The sequence below is a fragment of the Eschrichtius robustus genome, chromosome 6 (genome assembly GCF_028021215.1).
Source record: "Eschrichtius robustus isolate mEscRob2 chromosome 6, mEscRob2.pri, whole genome shotgun sequence".
Classification (NCBI taxonomy): Eukaryota; Metazoa; Chordata; class Mammalia; order Artiodactyla; family Eschrichtiidae; genus Eschrichtius; species Eschrichtius robustus.
The window spans coordinates 86778003-86794373 of NC_090829.1; the positions used below are offsets into that span (position 1 = coordinate 86778003).

At 38.0% G+C, this 16371-nt stretch overlaps 1 protein-coding gene across 7 annotated transcripts in view; it reads left to right on the forward strand.

The window, feature by feature from the left end:
- The first annotated feature begins 2659 nt into the window (after window positions 1–2659).
- Window positions 2660–16371, forward strand: part of SPICE1 (spindle and centriole associated protein 1) — a 70675-nt gene continuing 56963 nt past the window's right edge. For 4 of the 7 annotated variants that reach the window (XM_068546736.1, XM_068546741.1, XM_068546742.1 and 1 more), the window contains exons 1-3: window positions 2660–2744; window positions 9543–9641; window positions 12323–12370. In XM_068546736.1, the coding sequence (XP_068402837.1) occupies window positions 9543–9641; window positions 12323–12370 (147 nt within the window). In that variant the 5' untranslated portion in view covers window positions 2660–2744. Of the gene's footprint in view, window positions 2745–3092; window positions 3106–3125; window positions 3146–5763; window positions 5898–9542; window positions 9642–12322; window positions 12371–16371 lie in introns of those variants that run through there. The other 3 variants (XM_068546738.1, XM_068546739.1, XM_068546737.1) reach the window with 3 other exon arrangements.

The window sequence follows — 16371 nt, forward strand, 5'->3', positions numbered from 1 at the left end:
AGGTCAAGATGGCTGATAATGTTTTTCAAGCCTATTATAACCTTGCTGATTTTCTACCTACTTGTATTATAGGTTATTCAGGGAGGGGGATTGAAATTTCTGACTATAATTGTGGGCTTTATTTCACATTGCAGTTCTATCAGCTTTTGCTTCATTTATTTTGAAGCTCTCTTATTAGGTGCATAAATGTTTAGAATTGTTGTATACTTTTGATTTAATGGCCCCTTTACCATCATGAAATGATCTTATTTACCCCTGATAATATTCTTTGCCCTGAAATCTACTTCATCAAACGTTGGTAAAGCCACTCCAGCTTTCTTTTGATTAGTGTTAGCATGATATATCTTTTCCCATCCTTGTACATTAAACTTACTTGTGTTTTTATATTATTGATAAATGTGTGTCTCTTTTTATAGGCAGCAATTAAAAAAATCTAATCTGACAATCTCTGCCTTTTAATCGAGGTGATTAGACTATTTGCATTTAATGTAGTAATTGATTTGTATCTATCATCTTGCTGTTTTTTTCTATTTCTCTCATCTGTTCTTTGTTTCCTTTTTTTGCACTTTTCTGCCTACTTTTAATCAACTGCTTTTTGTTATCTCTTTTATAATATCTCTTTTTATAGATATCATCTCGTTTAGCTGTAATTCTTACTACTTTAGTGATAGCTTTAGGGTTTATAGAATACATCTTTAACTTGTCACAGTCTAACTTCAAGTGATTTTATAACACATCAGAATAGTATAAGAGCCTACAACAATATATTTCCTCTGGACTTTATGTTATTGTTGCCATGCATTTTGCCTTTACATATATTATAAACATCACAATACATTTGCATTATACTTGTTTAAGTAGTCAACTATCTTTTAAAGAGATTTAAATAATAAGAAAAATAATCTTACGTACTTACTCCTGTAGCTATTTCCAGTGCTTGTCATTGTGTAGATCCAGATTTCCACCTGGTATCATTTTCCTTCTGCTCGAAGTACCTACTTTAACATTCCTCACAGTGGGGGTCTGCTGGTGATAAATTTTATCAGTTGTGTGTGGAAGCATATTTATTTCATCCTCATCTTTAAAATATATTTTTGACAGATATAGAATTCTAGGTTGACAGGTATTTTTCTTTTAATACATTAAGGATGTTTTACTGTCTTCTTGCTTGCAATAGTTCTGATGAGAAATATGATGTTATCCTTATTTTTGTTCCTCTGTAATGTCTTCCCTCTTGCTGCTTTTAAGATTTTTTTCTTTACCACTGAATTTGGTTATTATGTACCTTGATGTAATGTTCTTCATGTTTGTGTTTGGATTTTGTTGAGCTTCTGGAAGGCAGGTTGGTGGGTAAAGATGCTGATAGGAGGATTGAATTAGTGATGAGAGCTTATGGAAGTTCTCTTCCGATTGCTTCAGTGTTGTCAATGAAGTAGGGAGCAAGGTCACTGGCTGAGACTGAGGATAGAGGAAGAGATGTTGAGCACGAGAGAAGGTATAAAGTTGTCATTTGGGAGGGTAGGAGAATTAATAGAGCAGGGAAAGGTACTGTGGTCTTCAGTCATTTTTAAAGGCCCACTTAAAATTAGTGATCATGAATTTAAAGTCAGCATGGCTGAGTGTTTTTCATCTTCCAGTTTCATCTGGAAAGGTTCAGGCACTTAGTAAATACAGTGTTGAAATAGCCAGGATTGTGGTTTTGCCAAGCTTTCAGTAACTCAGAGAGGGGCAGGGAGTTGAAGATGTATGCAGGGGATGATTATATTGACTGACCGTTGAATATAACTACATCAAACTTCCTCAATCAGAGTGGAAACTATTAGAAGGCAGTTCTTTGCATCTAGAAGGTGTTGAATGTGTATTTGCTGGCCCATGTATGGGTGTGTCTTAACAGTAGAAAACCGGGACCTGAAGGAGGTTGTATTATTGGAGCAAATTAACTCTGTTTTCCAATGAAATGCTCTGTGAAGATCTTAACGTGGGATACACAGCTTTGCCTGTCTTGGCTCCACCCAATTAGGGCAGCCTTCCTTACACCAACACCAGAGGTACTGGACTTTTTCCACTCCCTTGCACTTGCCAGGCACCTTTGCATATGTGGCTTCCTCTGCAGGAAGGCTTTATCCGTCCCTGGTAATTTACTCATCCTTGCTTTTCAGCTTTCCTAGTAATTCAATTATTCCTATAAGTTTAGTATCTAGTTAGTATGCCTAATTGTTAGTTAGCACTTGGCACAGTTTTAATTTGACATTTGTATTGTTGGTAACTGTTTGCTATTACACAGTAAGCTTCCTGAGGCCAGGCACTTTGCCTGTTTTTAGACTCCGCTGAATATAACATAGTCTCTGGCACACTGGTAGGTAGTAATAAATATTTTTGAATAAACAGAGGTGAAAGCAAGTGTGACATGTGAAGTTTGGTGTGGGGAGCAACGTCTTTCTTTCTGAGAATTCACAAGAACCTGGCTAATGCTACATGCCTACCCTCCAAAACTATGCCCGGAACCCTGCCGACAAGCGGCCAACGCAAGACACGCCAAGAGCCTTTTTATCTCATAGCGCAAGCCAGATTTTGGGAGGCGCCTGCACACTGGCCTCGCCGGATGTACGCAATGGAATGGGCGGGGCTCCGGTAACCTAGGCAACATTCCGGAAGCGGCGGGCTGTGTTAACTTGTGGCCGGCCGGGCGGTTCTGGAGCCTGGAGTTTTAGTCGTGGTGGAGGCAGCAGTCAGGAAACGGCAAGGCAGGTTGCGATGACGGGGCGGAGGCCTGTAGCCCGCCCCACAGAATCTTAGGGACCGGGGCTACAGGGCGGGGCGAACGGTCGTGGCGTCTTCCTCTCTGTTCCCTGGGGATCCAGGCGCCTGGGTTGAGGATCCTTACTACAGAAAGTGCACCCGCGACTCCATGTGTTTTGCGAGTGTGTGTGCGTGTCACGATGCCTGTCTGGGTGTGTTTGTGTCTAGCGCGCTTCCCCAGGAGCATCCTGAGTGTGCGCATGCGCACCGCTTTCGGGCACTTATGCGCAGAGCTAGAACTTGGGGTGCCCTAATGTAGTTTTCAAGGAATTTCCGGTCTCGTCGGAGAGAAACAAACTACCCGGGGTACTTGGGAACAGGGAGGGTCATTTAAGTCGCTTTGAAGGTTAGGAAAGGGTTTATCAGGAAGGCCCGCCTGAATGAGTTTTGAAGAGTGAGTGGGAGTTAACCCCGTGGAAAAGGGAGTGAAAGTGTGACGGGTGTTCCAAGCAGAGCGTAAGGAACGGCTGGAACTATATGTGAAGGCGAGAGCTTTGTTTTAGGATGTGTGGGAGATGTGAGAGGAGAAATGACTGCAAAGAAAGGTCAGCTGGGCCGCACGGAGCGGGGAGAGTGTCTGAGTGCCGAGCTGAGCTGGATTCCTCTCTGCAGGGGAGCGCTGTTAAAATCTTTTGAGGAAGGAAGTAAAGTTTTGGGAGCTATACTCTATCCATATATCTGGGTAGGAGTGATTGGAGGGCTAGTGTTTGGAAAGAGGTCTTGTTTCCCTTTGATCAATTTTCCACTAGCCATATTGGTTTTACTAAATCCCATCGTAACGGACCTTGCTTAAAACACTTCAGTGGCTTCCTGTAGGTCTTTAGGTTAGTGTTCAAATTGCTGTGGCTCACAAGGCCATAATCTGGCCTCTGCCTTTCTTTTTTATCCTCTTTCTAGCCTTCCTACCCTCTCAAATCTTTGTTAGTCAAACTGAACCTCTCAAACCCTTTGTAAGTGCCCTCCCCCGACCCCAACCTGGAGCATTTTTTCCCCAGCTTCTAACTTTTAGTCATAGTTCCGCTCTCAGCTTAAATATTTTTAGGGGAATTAGAGGGAGGAGGTTGCCTTTTCTCACTGTGTAGAGTAAGTTAGGTATTTCTATGACACTGAATTTACTTCCAACGTTAGCCTTTTATTGCAATTACTTATTTAATTGTGGTCGGACAAGCTAAGCTCTGTGAGGGTCCAGAGTTATTCCACTTTCTTGCTGTATCTGGTGCCTAGCTCTTGGCAGGTGCTTTCAAAATACTTGTTGAAATAATAGATGGTTGATGAAGTGGGCGAGCAAATGAGTGAAAGGAAGATTAATTAGGGGAAATAATGAGAACCTGGACAAAAACATTCATAGTAAAGATGAAAAAAGGGGGACATGAGAGAGATGTTTGAGGGAAAGAATGAATAGATTCTGGTATCTGATTAGCTTTGAGACAAGATGGGAGAGAAGGTGATGCTAAGGTTTTAAACTGGAGCAACTGGAAGAAAGGTAATTCTGTACTTCAGGGTTATTCAGCAGACATTTACTGAGCAAGCCAGTTATATATCAAGAACTAGACATTGGTGGGGAGGGGCCATGGATGCTAAGCTGTATATTGGCCATACTGTATTTGAGATATTTGAGAGATGTGCACAGAAGCCAGTTGGAAATGAGTGTTAGGTGTTTTGAGGAAAGGTACGCATCCTTGATTTGGGACTAACTTTCACAGTGTGTTTGTGTTCCCAGTACATGGATAGCTTTGCTGAAGGGAGTAGGTGAGATCTCTAAGGGAAGATGTGAATTCCCCTTGGTGATCTAGGAAGTAAGCTCCATGAGAGCTGGTGCCATGTTAGACTTGTTTACTGTCGTATCTCCAGTGCCCGGCCAGTGCCTGGCATGTGGTAGACTCTCAAAAACAATTATTGGACAAAGAGAGTGGGTGTCCAATGGAAAGAAAAGAAGACTGGGATAGAACTGAGTGAAGATCCTTGATTACGTAGTATGTGAGTATTGTCTTAGCCTGAAAAGAAAAGAAGAAAAGAATAGGAGAGAAACCAGGAGAAAGAGTGTCATGGAAGCCAAGGGAGGGGCGAGCTTCCAGGAGTGGGCGTCTCTAGAGATGGAAAGGGCCTGAGAAATAAGGGACCAATAATTTTAGCAATTAGGAAGCTATTAGTATTTTAGATTTTCTCCCAACGTGCCTAGATTTTCTGGGTTATGCTAATTTATTATTTGACATCTTGGCACTGTAAACCATCAGACTATCTTTATAATCTCACATTTCAGCATGTAAACTATAGCTCCCTTATGATACCTGGTTCCTGTAAATGGCACAGAATCCCTTCGTTAGACCACGAAGTCTGATGTTTGGTCAAGAAAAATATGGTCACCTTTACTGGTGGTGTTCAAGAGAACACTTTTCAGTGCATAGGTGGTTCCTGTGTTATAAAAGTTTGAAGTATAACTGAGACTTAGTAAATACAAGTGCTGAAATAGGCCTCTCCTTCATGAAGTTTGTTGGTGAAGGGAAGGTCAGAGATAGGATAGCAGCTTTGTTACACCATTGTGAACTTAACCTTTGCGTACTTCAGATTCAGGGATGGTTTTTCAGAATTGAGGCTGGTGGAAAAGTATAATATTTTAAATAACTTGAAATAAAGTATTTTAAGAGTAACATGAGTTCATCGTAGAAAGTTTGGACCAGAGAGTTGCCAACCAGAGATAACTTAATTCTAGTAATGTTTTCTAGAATGTGCATTATTATAATTAGTCATAATTAGTCAGATCTGGTTTTGAGTGTCAGCTCCCAGCTCTGTGCATTATTATTTCTGTGACTTTGAGCAATATCTCAAAAGCCCCAGTTTTCTCATTTGGGAAAGGGGGTTAATAACTGTTGCTGACATAATCATTAGTAATCCTTAAGTAGAACTTAGTATGTGCTGGGCAGGGGTTCTGAGCAGCTTGTGCCTTTAATTAGTTCCATTTTACAGCTAGTGGCAGAGCTGGGATGTGAACCCAGGCAGTCTGGTTTTAGACTGTACTCTTAACTACTATGCTCTAGTGTGTCTGAGGATAGTATGTGCCTCATCGGGTTGTGGGATTAAATGTGAAGCTTTTAGCACAGGTAAGTGCTTTATTAGTATTGTGTGTGTATTAACATCATGAGAATATACTATATGTGCAGTTCTGTATTCTACTTTTTACACTGAACTTTCTATGTACTTTCCTACATTCTTCATAATATAATTTTAATGAATACATAATTCATCATTTAGATATACTGACATTTTATGATTCCCCTTTGTTTCTGCCAAGTAAATCGAAGATCTAAGTGGTTAAAGAGTAAAATACATAAGAAAGCCTTTTTGAATAACCATTATATTTTTCCATATCTTTTTTAATAACAGCATTGTTGAGATATAACTCACAGACCATAAAATTTAGCCCTTTAAAGTATACAGTTTAGAGTTTTTTAGTATATTCACAGTTTTACAACCATCACAACTATCTAATTCCAGGACATTTTCATCACTGCCAAAAGAAACCCTGTACCCATTAGCAGTGGCTCTCCGTTTCCTCCTCCCCCCAGACCCTCCCAACCACTAATCTACTTTATGTCTTTATGGACTTGCCTATCCTGGACATTTCATATAAATGGAATCATATAATTTCTGACCTTTGGTGTCTGGCTTCTTTCTCTTAGCGTACTATTTTCAAGGTTCATCCATGTTGTAGCATGTGTCAGTACTTCATTCCTTATTATTGCTAAATAATATTACAGAATATGGATATACAATATTTTATTTATCCCTTCTTCAGTTAGTGGATATTTGGGATGTTTCCACTTTTTGTCTATTAAGAATAATGTTGCTATGAACATTCATGTCCAAGTTTTTGTGTGGACATAAGTTTTCAATTCTTTTGGCTATATATGTGGGACTAGAATTGCTGAGTCATGTAGTAGTAACTCTGTGTTTAACTTTTTTAGGAACTGCCAAACTGTTTTCCAAAGTGGCTATGCCATTTTGCATTCCCACTAGTGATATATGGGGATTCCAATTTCTCCACATTCTCGCCAAAGCTTGTTATTTACTTCTTTTTGATTATAACCATCCTGGTGGGTGTAAGGTAATATCTCATTACGGTTTTGATTTGCATTTAATGACTGGTGATCTTGAACATCTCTTCACATGTTTATTGGCCATTTGTAGTATCTTCTTTGGGGAAATGTGCATTCAAATCCCTTAGCCATTTTATTTATTTATTTTTTCTTTCTTTTTTTAAAAAAATTTAAAATTTATTTTTGGCTGCATTGGGTCTTCATTGCTGCACGTGGGTTTTCTCTAGTTGCGGCGAGTAGGGGCTACTCTTCGTTGCGGTGCGTGGGCTTCTCATTGCAGTGGCTTGTCTTGTTGCAGAGCATGGGCTCTAGGCATGCGGGCTTCAGTGGTTGTGGCACATGGGCTCAGTAGTTGTGGCTCGCGGACTCTAGAGTGCAGGCTCAGTAGTTTTGGCGCACAGGCCTAGTTGCTCTACAGCATGTGGGATCTTACCGGACCAGGGCTCAAACCTGTGTCCCCTGCATTGGCAGGTGGATTCTTAACCACTGTGCCACCAGGGAAGCCCCCTTAGCCATTTTAAAATTAGATTTTTTGTTGTTGAGTTGTAAGAGTTCTTATATATATTCTGGATACAAGTAACTTATTATATATATGATTTGCAAATGTTTTCTCTCATTCTTTTGGTTGTCTTTTCACTTTCTTGATGGTGTCCTTTGAAGCACAAAAGTTTTTAATTTTGATGGAGTCCAATTTATTTTTTCTTTGGTTGCTTGTGTTTTTAGTGTCATTTCTGAGAAACCATTGCTTAACCCAAGGTTCATGAAAATTTATGCTTATGTTATCTTCTAGGAGTTTTGTACTTTTAGCTTACATTTAAGTCTGTGATTCATTTTAAGTTAATTTTTTTACATGTTGTGAGGTAGGGGGTCTTACTTCATTCCTTTTCATATGGATATCCAGTTGTCCCAGCACCATTACTTTAAAAGACTGTTCTTTCCCCATTGGATTGTTTCTTGGCACCTTTGTTGAATGTAAACTGACCATAAGTTTAAAGTTTTGTTTTGGACTCTTGGTTCTATTCCATTCCATATCTTTTAAAATGGCATATATGGCTCTGCAATTTACTGTGTGACCTTCCCAGTCAGTTAACTCTTTGTCCCTTAGTTTTCTCATCTGTAAAATGAGTAACAAATAGTAAATACTTCATGGGATTAGTGTGAGGATTAAAGGAGATAATATATGGGAAGAGTTTAGAATAGTACCTGGCTTGAAGAAAGTACTTAGTAGCTAATTCCATCATTATAACCACCACCACTGTCATCATCATCGCCATCATCACCATCACTATGATAACACTTAAATGTTATTCTCTAACTTGTATGTGACTTATCTCCTTTGCTGGTTTGTACGTTCTGAAATTAGATACCATGCTTAAAGAGTGAATGTGGTTGCTAAGAGTTATAGGACAGAGGGCCAATTCCTGAGAAATACTTGCATTTAGTCATCTTTATTCACAGTAGACTAAATGATTTTTTTTAAATAGATGTACTTAAGGAAAATACTAGAGTCTTTTTATTTTTATTTTTATTTTTTTTTAAATTTTTTAATTTATTTGTTTATTTATTTATGGCTTGTGTTGGGTCTTCGCCTCTGCGCGAGGGCTTTCTCCAGTTGCGGCGAGCGGGGGCCACTCTTCATCGCGGTGCGCGGACCTCTCACCGTCGCGGCCTCTCTCGTTGCGGAGCACAGGCTCCAGACGCGCAGGCTCAGCAGTTGTGGCTCACGGGCCCAGGTGCTCCGCGGCACGTGGGATCCTCCCAGACCAGGGCTCGAACCCGTGTCCCCTGCATTGGCAGGCAGACTCCCAACCACTGCGCCACCAGGGAAGCCCCTAGAGTCTTTGTTTTAGGATAATTTGGAGTAAGGGGGTCAGCTGGAAAGTTCCGTAATTATTTAGATGTTAAAGAAGTTCTGGAATTGGAGTCATGTATATGTGTTGCTTTTTAAAAATCATATATGTATCCTCAAATCCTAGTGTTCAGGCACTGTGAGTCTTTTTCTAATTTTGTATGATGTTTAGTCTAATGTCCTTAACATTGCATTTTAAAAGTGCCAAGCAACTGTTGGCCATTTTCGTATTCTAGTTTAGTATCAATAATCACCCCCATTTAGTATTATGTGAAAAATGTACTAGAGATCGTATCATAACTCATTCATTCTCTAAAATTTAACCACCTTTATTTTAAGGTAAGTATGTATGTGTCTGGTAGTGATTTTGAGTGTTAGATGCTTAAAAAAGAACCCCAACTATCTCTTGCTGTCCTTCTCTTACGTTCATATTGTTCACATGTGATTGACATTTCCTCTATTCATTGCGAATTTGTGTAACAGGTGACAATGCTTATGACTGCTGTCAGATAGATCTCTGCTTTAGGTCATACTTGCTTCATTCCTAGAGTTCTTTATTAATCACATATATTTAATTTGTTGATTTGAAACCTCTTTTATCATAGTTATCAGTATCAACTTTCTAATCATTGTGAAGTGAAAGAACCAAGTCTTTTGGTAGCCTGTTCATTTCATTATACTTAAAGTTCTCTTCTGATGTTTTAAAATTTATTTTCTGAGATATCTTTTTCCCTCTCTGGTGATGATTAATTATTAGTTTTTCATGTATTTTTAAAATTTGATATGATTATTACTCCTAGATGTCATTTGTCAGAGTGAACCGTTACGGTCCCCATGGAGGAGGAAGGAAAGCACTGAAAGTAAAGAAGAAGAAAATGTCAGTAAAGCAAGAATGGGATGTAAGTCTAGGTGGGATAATACACAGTATAACATTACATGGAAGGAATAAATGTGATGACATGACCTTAGTCACTCAGGATGGTGCTCTGAATGGGGCTTAGCATGCGATACGGTGGAATTGGTTTCTGGGCATGTTATTGGGTTGGCCAAAACGTTTGTTTCGTTTTAAGTAAAAATAAAAGACATTTTTCATTTTCACCAAGAACTTTATTGAACAACGTATTCTTTAACCGAATGAACTTTTTGGCCAATCCAATATCCTAGGTCTTGGAGGGAAGAGCAGATGCCTTTGGGGAGTTTTTACACAATATGCATGCTGAGGCTATAGCTCTACCTCTTTTTAAGAACTGAAATCTTAAGTGAGTGGGGAGTGTGTTTTTAAAAAGTCCCCCTACCTCTACTTTGAAAACTCACTGCTTTAAGGCAACTCTAGTTAACCTGAAATCTGAAATTTTTTGGTACATATTTTAGATTTGCCCATAGCAACCTGTGATATCTAATCATGTGAGTGGCATTTTTGACTGAAAAAGTGGGTGATCCTTGCTCTCTTACCCCTCGAATTGTTTTTTGCTCATCTCCAGAGATTTGTCAATTTCGGTACAAAGGTTCTCGTAAGATGTAAGACAGGTCTCAGGTATCTGAGACATGATCCCTGGCTCCTACCCTGAGTACCAGTTGGTATTATCAAGGGGATTTTTATCTTTTGGAGCTGGGTACTTTGGTTTGGACCATGAGACTTTGGGTACTTTTACTTTCTGTTGTGAAGATTAACTGGTCAGGGACTAGTTTGGATCTTAGGGATTCTTTTGGACTTAGAATCTTCTGGGTTGTGGCCAACCACCTTAGCCAGGTATCCTGGGCAAACTGACAGCCTTAGAAAGTGGGGCAGGGGGATTTCTCTATGTTTAGATTGCTTTGTTGCCATGTGATTGGCTATAAAATAGTATAAGGATATGACTCTAAGGTAATGATACTGATTAAAAGGTGAAAAAATGCACATGATAACATAAGTTGTCCCCTTCAGAGTGGTTACTTTGGGAAGTTCCATATTTATTTTGATATGCTGCTGTTGCTCAAAACATAATTGAAAACCATTATTTGAAATTGCATTCAGAGCCTTCCTCATTTACTTGATATTATCTCCAGTGGTGGAAAAAACTTTGTTTTTTGAAGGTAGATAGAACTTGAAAGGAGTTATAGGTCATTTGGTGTGAATGGTAAATGAGGAAGGAGAGATCAACTGAATAATACTGTTTTGATGAAAATATTGAGGCATTTTCTGAAATGGCTTGTAAATTAGATTTAAAGGCAATTTCAGAAGAAAATACAGTTGACCCTTGAACAACATGGGGGTTAGGGGCACCGACCCTCTGCACAGTCGAAAATCCACATATAACTTTACAGTTGGCTCTCTGTATCTGTGGTTTTGCATCCATGGGTTCAACCAACTGTGGATCGTGTCGCACTGTAGTATGTGTTGAAAAATATCGACACATAATTGGATCTGTGTTCAAACCCATGTTGTTCAAGAGTCAACTGTAGTTTTAAGCAATAGTAGTATAAATGAAATTATATTTTCTCCCATGAAAACTAATTCCAAGCATATTACTTATATGCCTGAATTTTTATTATGATTATTAAAAACAATTCTCGGGAATTCCCTCGTGGTCCAGTGGTTAGGACTTGGCACTTTCACTGCTGAGGACCCAGGTTCAATCCCTGGTCGAGGAACTAAGATCCCATAAGCCATGTGGCATGGCCAGAAAAACCCCCCAAAAAACAAAAAAAACCAATTCTCATGATCTTACCGTTGTATTTTGTACTTTTCTAAATCAATATGGAAGGAATAACAGTTTTAGTATATAAAAGACTTGAGCTAAATACAAACTGTGGCCCAAAGGTTAAGTCTTTGAATACATCAGAAGCTATTTCACTAGGCTCAGTTCTCTGTATTTCTCTTAGAATTAAAACTCTACATTGCTTTTTTTCCCGCCTTATCAAATCTGTATAACACAATGGCTGAAGTCATTTTGGAAAGGACCAAATTGCAGGGCTGCTACTCAGAGCTGTGCAAGTTGTGCACTGCACAATCCCAAGGGGCACTATTTACATGGCCTGTGATATCAACGGAACCACCTGGAGTTGTGCAATGTGGAAGCCCTGCCATTTGGTTTAGTGCCTTTTTACTTGAGTGACTGTTTTCACATTTTATGAAATTATACAATACCCTCAAAATTTGTCTCTTGTTATAATAGGTTCTATGCTTAAGGTGTTGGCATGGGCACAAATTGAACCTCTCTGCAGTGATCACACTTTATATTTTAGGAATCTTTAGAGTTGCCTTGTTCCATGAAATATAGTTTGAAAACTATAACTTTAGTTAAACTAACTCGTTTTGAATTATGTACTACCCGGTTGTTTTCATTATTTTAATATAATGTATGCTTGCTTGGTGAATTTAGTGCTTAATTTCTGTGAGACACTTAAAAATAGTCAGTTATTTTCTACAAGACACCTAAAAGTAATCCATGTTAATATTTAAATTGAGAATTTAATTCTCAAGGAAAGACTTTCTGGTCTCAGGATTTTGAATCCGTTTTCAGCCATTAAAATTCAGCATATACTAATATTTTGTAAGAAACCTTTTGCTTTTTAAAGAAAGTCCATCTTTTTTTTGCAGAACACTGTAACTGATCTAACCGTTCATCGGGCAACTCCTGAAGATCTGGTAAGTTTACTATCGAAAGTTAAGTCGTTTGTTCATCGTCTTATTTGATATTTGATACTTGATACTTCTAACCTACAGAATAGAAACCAGAGGCACTTCTTAGAAGTTGTTCAGTTATTTTTAATCTTGCTTATGTCTATATAAAATCAAAAAGCGTATGTCCTGGGCTTCCTTATTTTACTTAGGCATATCAGTTAGCATGTGTTAGAATTTCATTAGATAGGTTTGGTTTATAGTTCAGAGCTCTCTAGTCCAGTATTTTCCTGTACACATTTATCGTCTTTTCCTATCTGTTGATATCACTGGCATTAATTACCATTACTTCCCTATACAAACATACATTATAATTTATTCCTTGAACATGCCATGTACATTTCCACATTTGAGCCCCAATTCATGCTATTCTCTTTACTTGGAACAGTTTCCCTACCTTCTTCTCCTCCTGTACAAATCTTACTTTTCTTCCTTATCCTAGTTCAAGTTTTACTTTTGAAAAAAAAGCTTTTATTATAGGTTTGTTTTTTTAAACAGCTTTATTAAGATATAAATCACATAACATAAAATCTACCCTTTTAAAGTGTACAGTTCATTGCTTTTTTGTATATTCACAGAGTTATGCAACCATCATCACTTTCTAATTTTATAACATTTTCGTCACTCCCCCAAAAGTAACCCTTTACCCATTAACAGTCACTCTCTATGCCCCACCCCTCCAATCCCTGGCAACAGCTAATCTGTTTTATGTCTGTATGGATATGCCTATTCTGGACATTTCATATAAATGCAATATAATATGTATTCTTTTTTTAAAAAAAATTATTTATTTATTTATTTTTGGCTGTGTTGGGTCTTCGTTGCTGTGCGAGGGCTTTCTTCAGTTGCGGCGAGCGGGGGCCACTCTTCATCGCGGTGCGCGGGCCTCTCACTGTCGCGGCCTCTCCCGTTGCGGAGCACAGGCTCCAGACGTGCAGGCTCAGTAGTTGTGGCCCATAGGCTTAGTTGCTCCGCGGCATGTGGGATCTTCCCAGACCAGGGCACGAACCCGTGTCCCCTGCATTGGCAGGTAGACCCCCAACCACTGTGCCACCAGGGCAGCCCCAATATGTATTCTTTTATATCTGGCTTCTTTCTTTTAGCATAATGTTTTCAAGGTTCATCCATGTTGTAGCATGTATCAGTACTTCATTCCTTATCATTTCCAAATACTATTTTGTTTATGGATATACCATGTTTTATTTATCCATTTATCAGTTGTTGGATATTTGGGTTGTTTCTACTTTTTGACTGTTATAGATAATGCTGCTATGAATATTCGTGTACAAGTTTTTGTGTAAACATATGCTCTTAGTCTCTTGGGTGTACACCTGGAAGTAGAATTGCTGAGTCATATGATATCTCTATATTTAACTTTCTGAGGAACTGCCAAACTGTTTTCTAAAGTGGCTGCACCATTTACATTCTCACCAGCATATATGAGGGTTCCAATTTTTCCACATCCCTTGCCAGCATTTGTCATTGTCATCTTTGTGGTTTTAGTTCTCCTAGGGGGTATAAAGTGGAATCTCATTGTAGTTTTGATTTGCATCTCCCTAATGATTAATGACGTTGATATCCTTTCATATATTTATTGGCCATTTGTAGTATCTTCTTTGGAGAAATGTCTCTTCAAGTCTCTTAGTTATTTAAAAATTTCCAGAGGAAATATGTGACAACTATGAACTGGGCTTGATAAAGAGAGGGACACAAAAAATAAAATAAAATAAAAATAAAATTGGATTATTTGTGTTTTTATTGTTGAGTAGTAGGAGTTCTTTATATATTCTGGATATGTTTCTTATCAGATATATGATTTGAAAATATTTTCTTCCATTCTGTTAGTTGTGTTTTAGCTTTCTTGATAGTATCCTTTGAATCATAAAAGTTTTAAATTTTCATGAAGTCCAGTTTATCTAATTTTTTTCTTTTGTCACTTGTAGCTTTAGTGTCATATCTAAGAAACCATTGTCTAACCAAGGTTCACAGATATTTACTTCTATGTTTTTGTCTAAGAGTTTTAAAGTTTTAGCTCTTATGTTTAGGCCTTTCATCCATTTTGAATTAATTTTTGTGTATGGTGTGAGGTAGGAGTCCACCTTCATTCTTTTGCAAATGCATATCCAATTGTCTAAGCACCATTTATTAAAAAGACTGTTCTTTTCACATTGAATTGTCTTAGCACCCTTGTTGAAAATCAATTGTCTGTAAAGATAAGGGTTTATTTTGGACTCTCATTTCTATTCCACTGATCTGTATGTCTATCGTTATGCTAGTACCATACTCTCTTGATTATTGTAGTAAGTTTGAAGTCCTACTCTTTGAAGCTGCCCAACAGTTGCTTTCTTCTCTGAACTGATGTTGTACTTACTACCTACATAAGGCATTGAGTATATGCTATCTAATGCATGTCATTTATCTTTATATGCATATGTCCAATCTCTCTGGGCAGATTATTAATGTTTTTGAGGGATAGAGGCAGTATCTTATACGTCTTTGTGGGCCTAGGAATCTTAATCGTAGTAGGTGCTCATTAAATGTTTGTTGAGGATAATAATGATGCCCAACTGACTTAAAATTTTTTTATTATGAAAAATTTCAAACTCATGTGAAAATAGCGACAAAAGTATAAAGAACTCCCATATACTGTTCACCTAGATATAATAGTTATGAAAATTTTGCCATACTTGTTTCATTTATCTTACCCGTTGCTTCTTCACTGGAGCATTTTAAAGCAAAGCCCAGAGGACATGTCATTTTGTGCCTACATATTCAGTTTGCATTAAAAAAAATAGATATTTTCTTATATAACCACAATGCCATTATCATGCCTGACAAAAGTAACACTAATATTTTGGTATTACCTAATCCCAATCCATATTCAGATTTCCCTGATTGTCTCAAAAATGTCATCTTCATTTGTTCTTTGTGAATCAGAATCCTTACATAATATTTGGTTGTTAGTCTCTTAATGGACTGATTTCATATTTACATGGTGCAAATTCAGTAGTACATTTTATCAGATGACATACAGGTTTTGTTCATATTCATAGTTCTGAATACTAGAGTGCTTGTAAAGCCAGTATCTGCTTTTGTTCCTTAGCCACCTTAGTGAACTCCTCCCTTCTAACTCTTAAGCTGTGGCTCGTATCTCTGCTTCTGCTTCTGGAATTCCACTTCCTTGGAGTCCTGCATCTCCATGGACCCACTTCCACATGCAGCCATTGCAGGGCTGTAAACACACTGCATTGTGAGCTCTTGGTGGTGATGTGAATATCATGGAATGGGTGTGCCTTTGCCAGAGATGACTCAGTGGATTTTGTGGTTTTTATGTCATACTCAGTCTGTGTGTGTGTGTGTGTGTGTGTGTGTGTGTGTGTGTTTATAATTGTACATGTACACACATACGTAACTGAAAAATTTAACAAAAGAATTCTTAACTTTTATTATGTGCAATGTGTTCTTAATATTTTCTATTCTATATTCTATTTTATTTTTTAAAAATGTTGGTTTTGACCCACTAATTTATTTTACCACCCATTAAGTGAGTCCCAAGATGCAGTTTTCAAAACACTGCTTTATTGGATAGTCTTGTACAAAGAAGTAGAAATTAATATTCTTTCATTTTGTGTTTTAGCTAGGTCTAGTAGTTTGTTTTATTTATTTATTTTTTGACCGTGCCACGTGGCCTGTGGGATCTCAGTACCTGACCAGGGATTAAACCCAGGCCACAGCAGTGAAAGCCCAGAATCCTACCCACTAGGCCACCAGGGAACTCCCTAGGTCTACTAGTTTTAGATACTTGTTTTTCAAAAAATCATTTTTGAAAATTTAGGAGATGGAGAAAATTTTGTGAATATATATTATATATATATATAATATAGATATATTGGACTAGAAAAAATAAAAAAAGTTGAACTAGGTTAGGTTGTCCTACCATCTGAATAGGCAAGTTCTTTGTTCCTGAA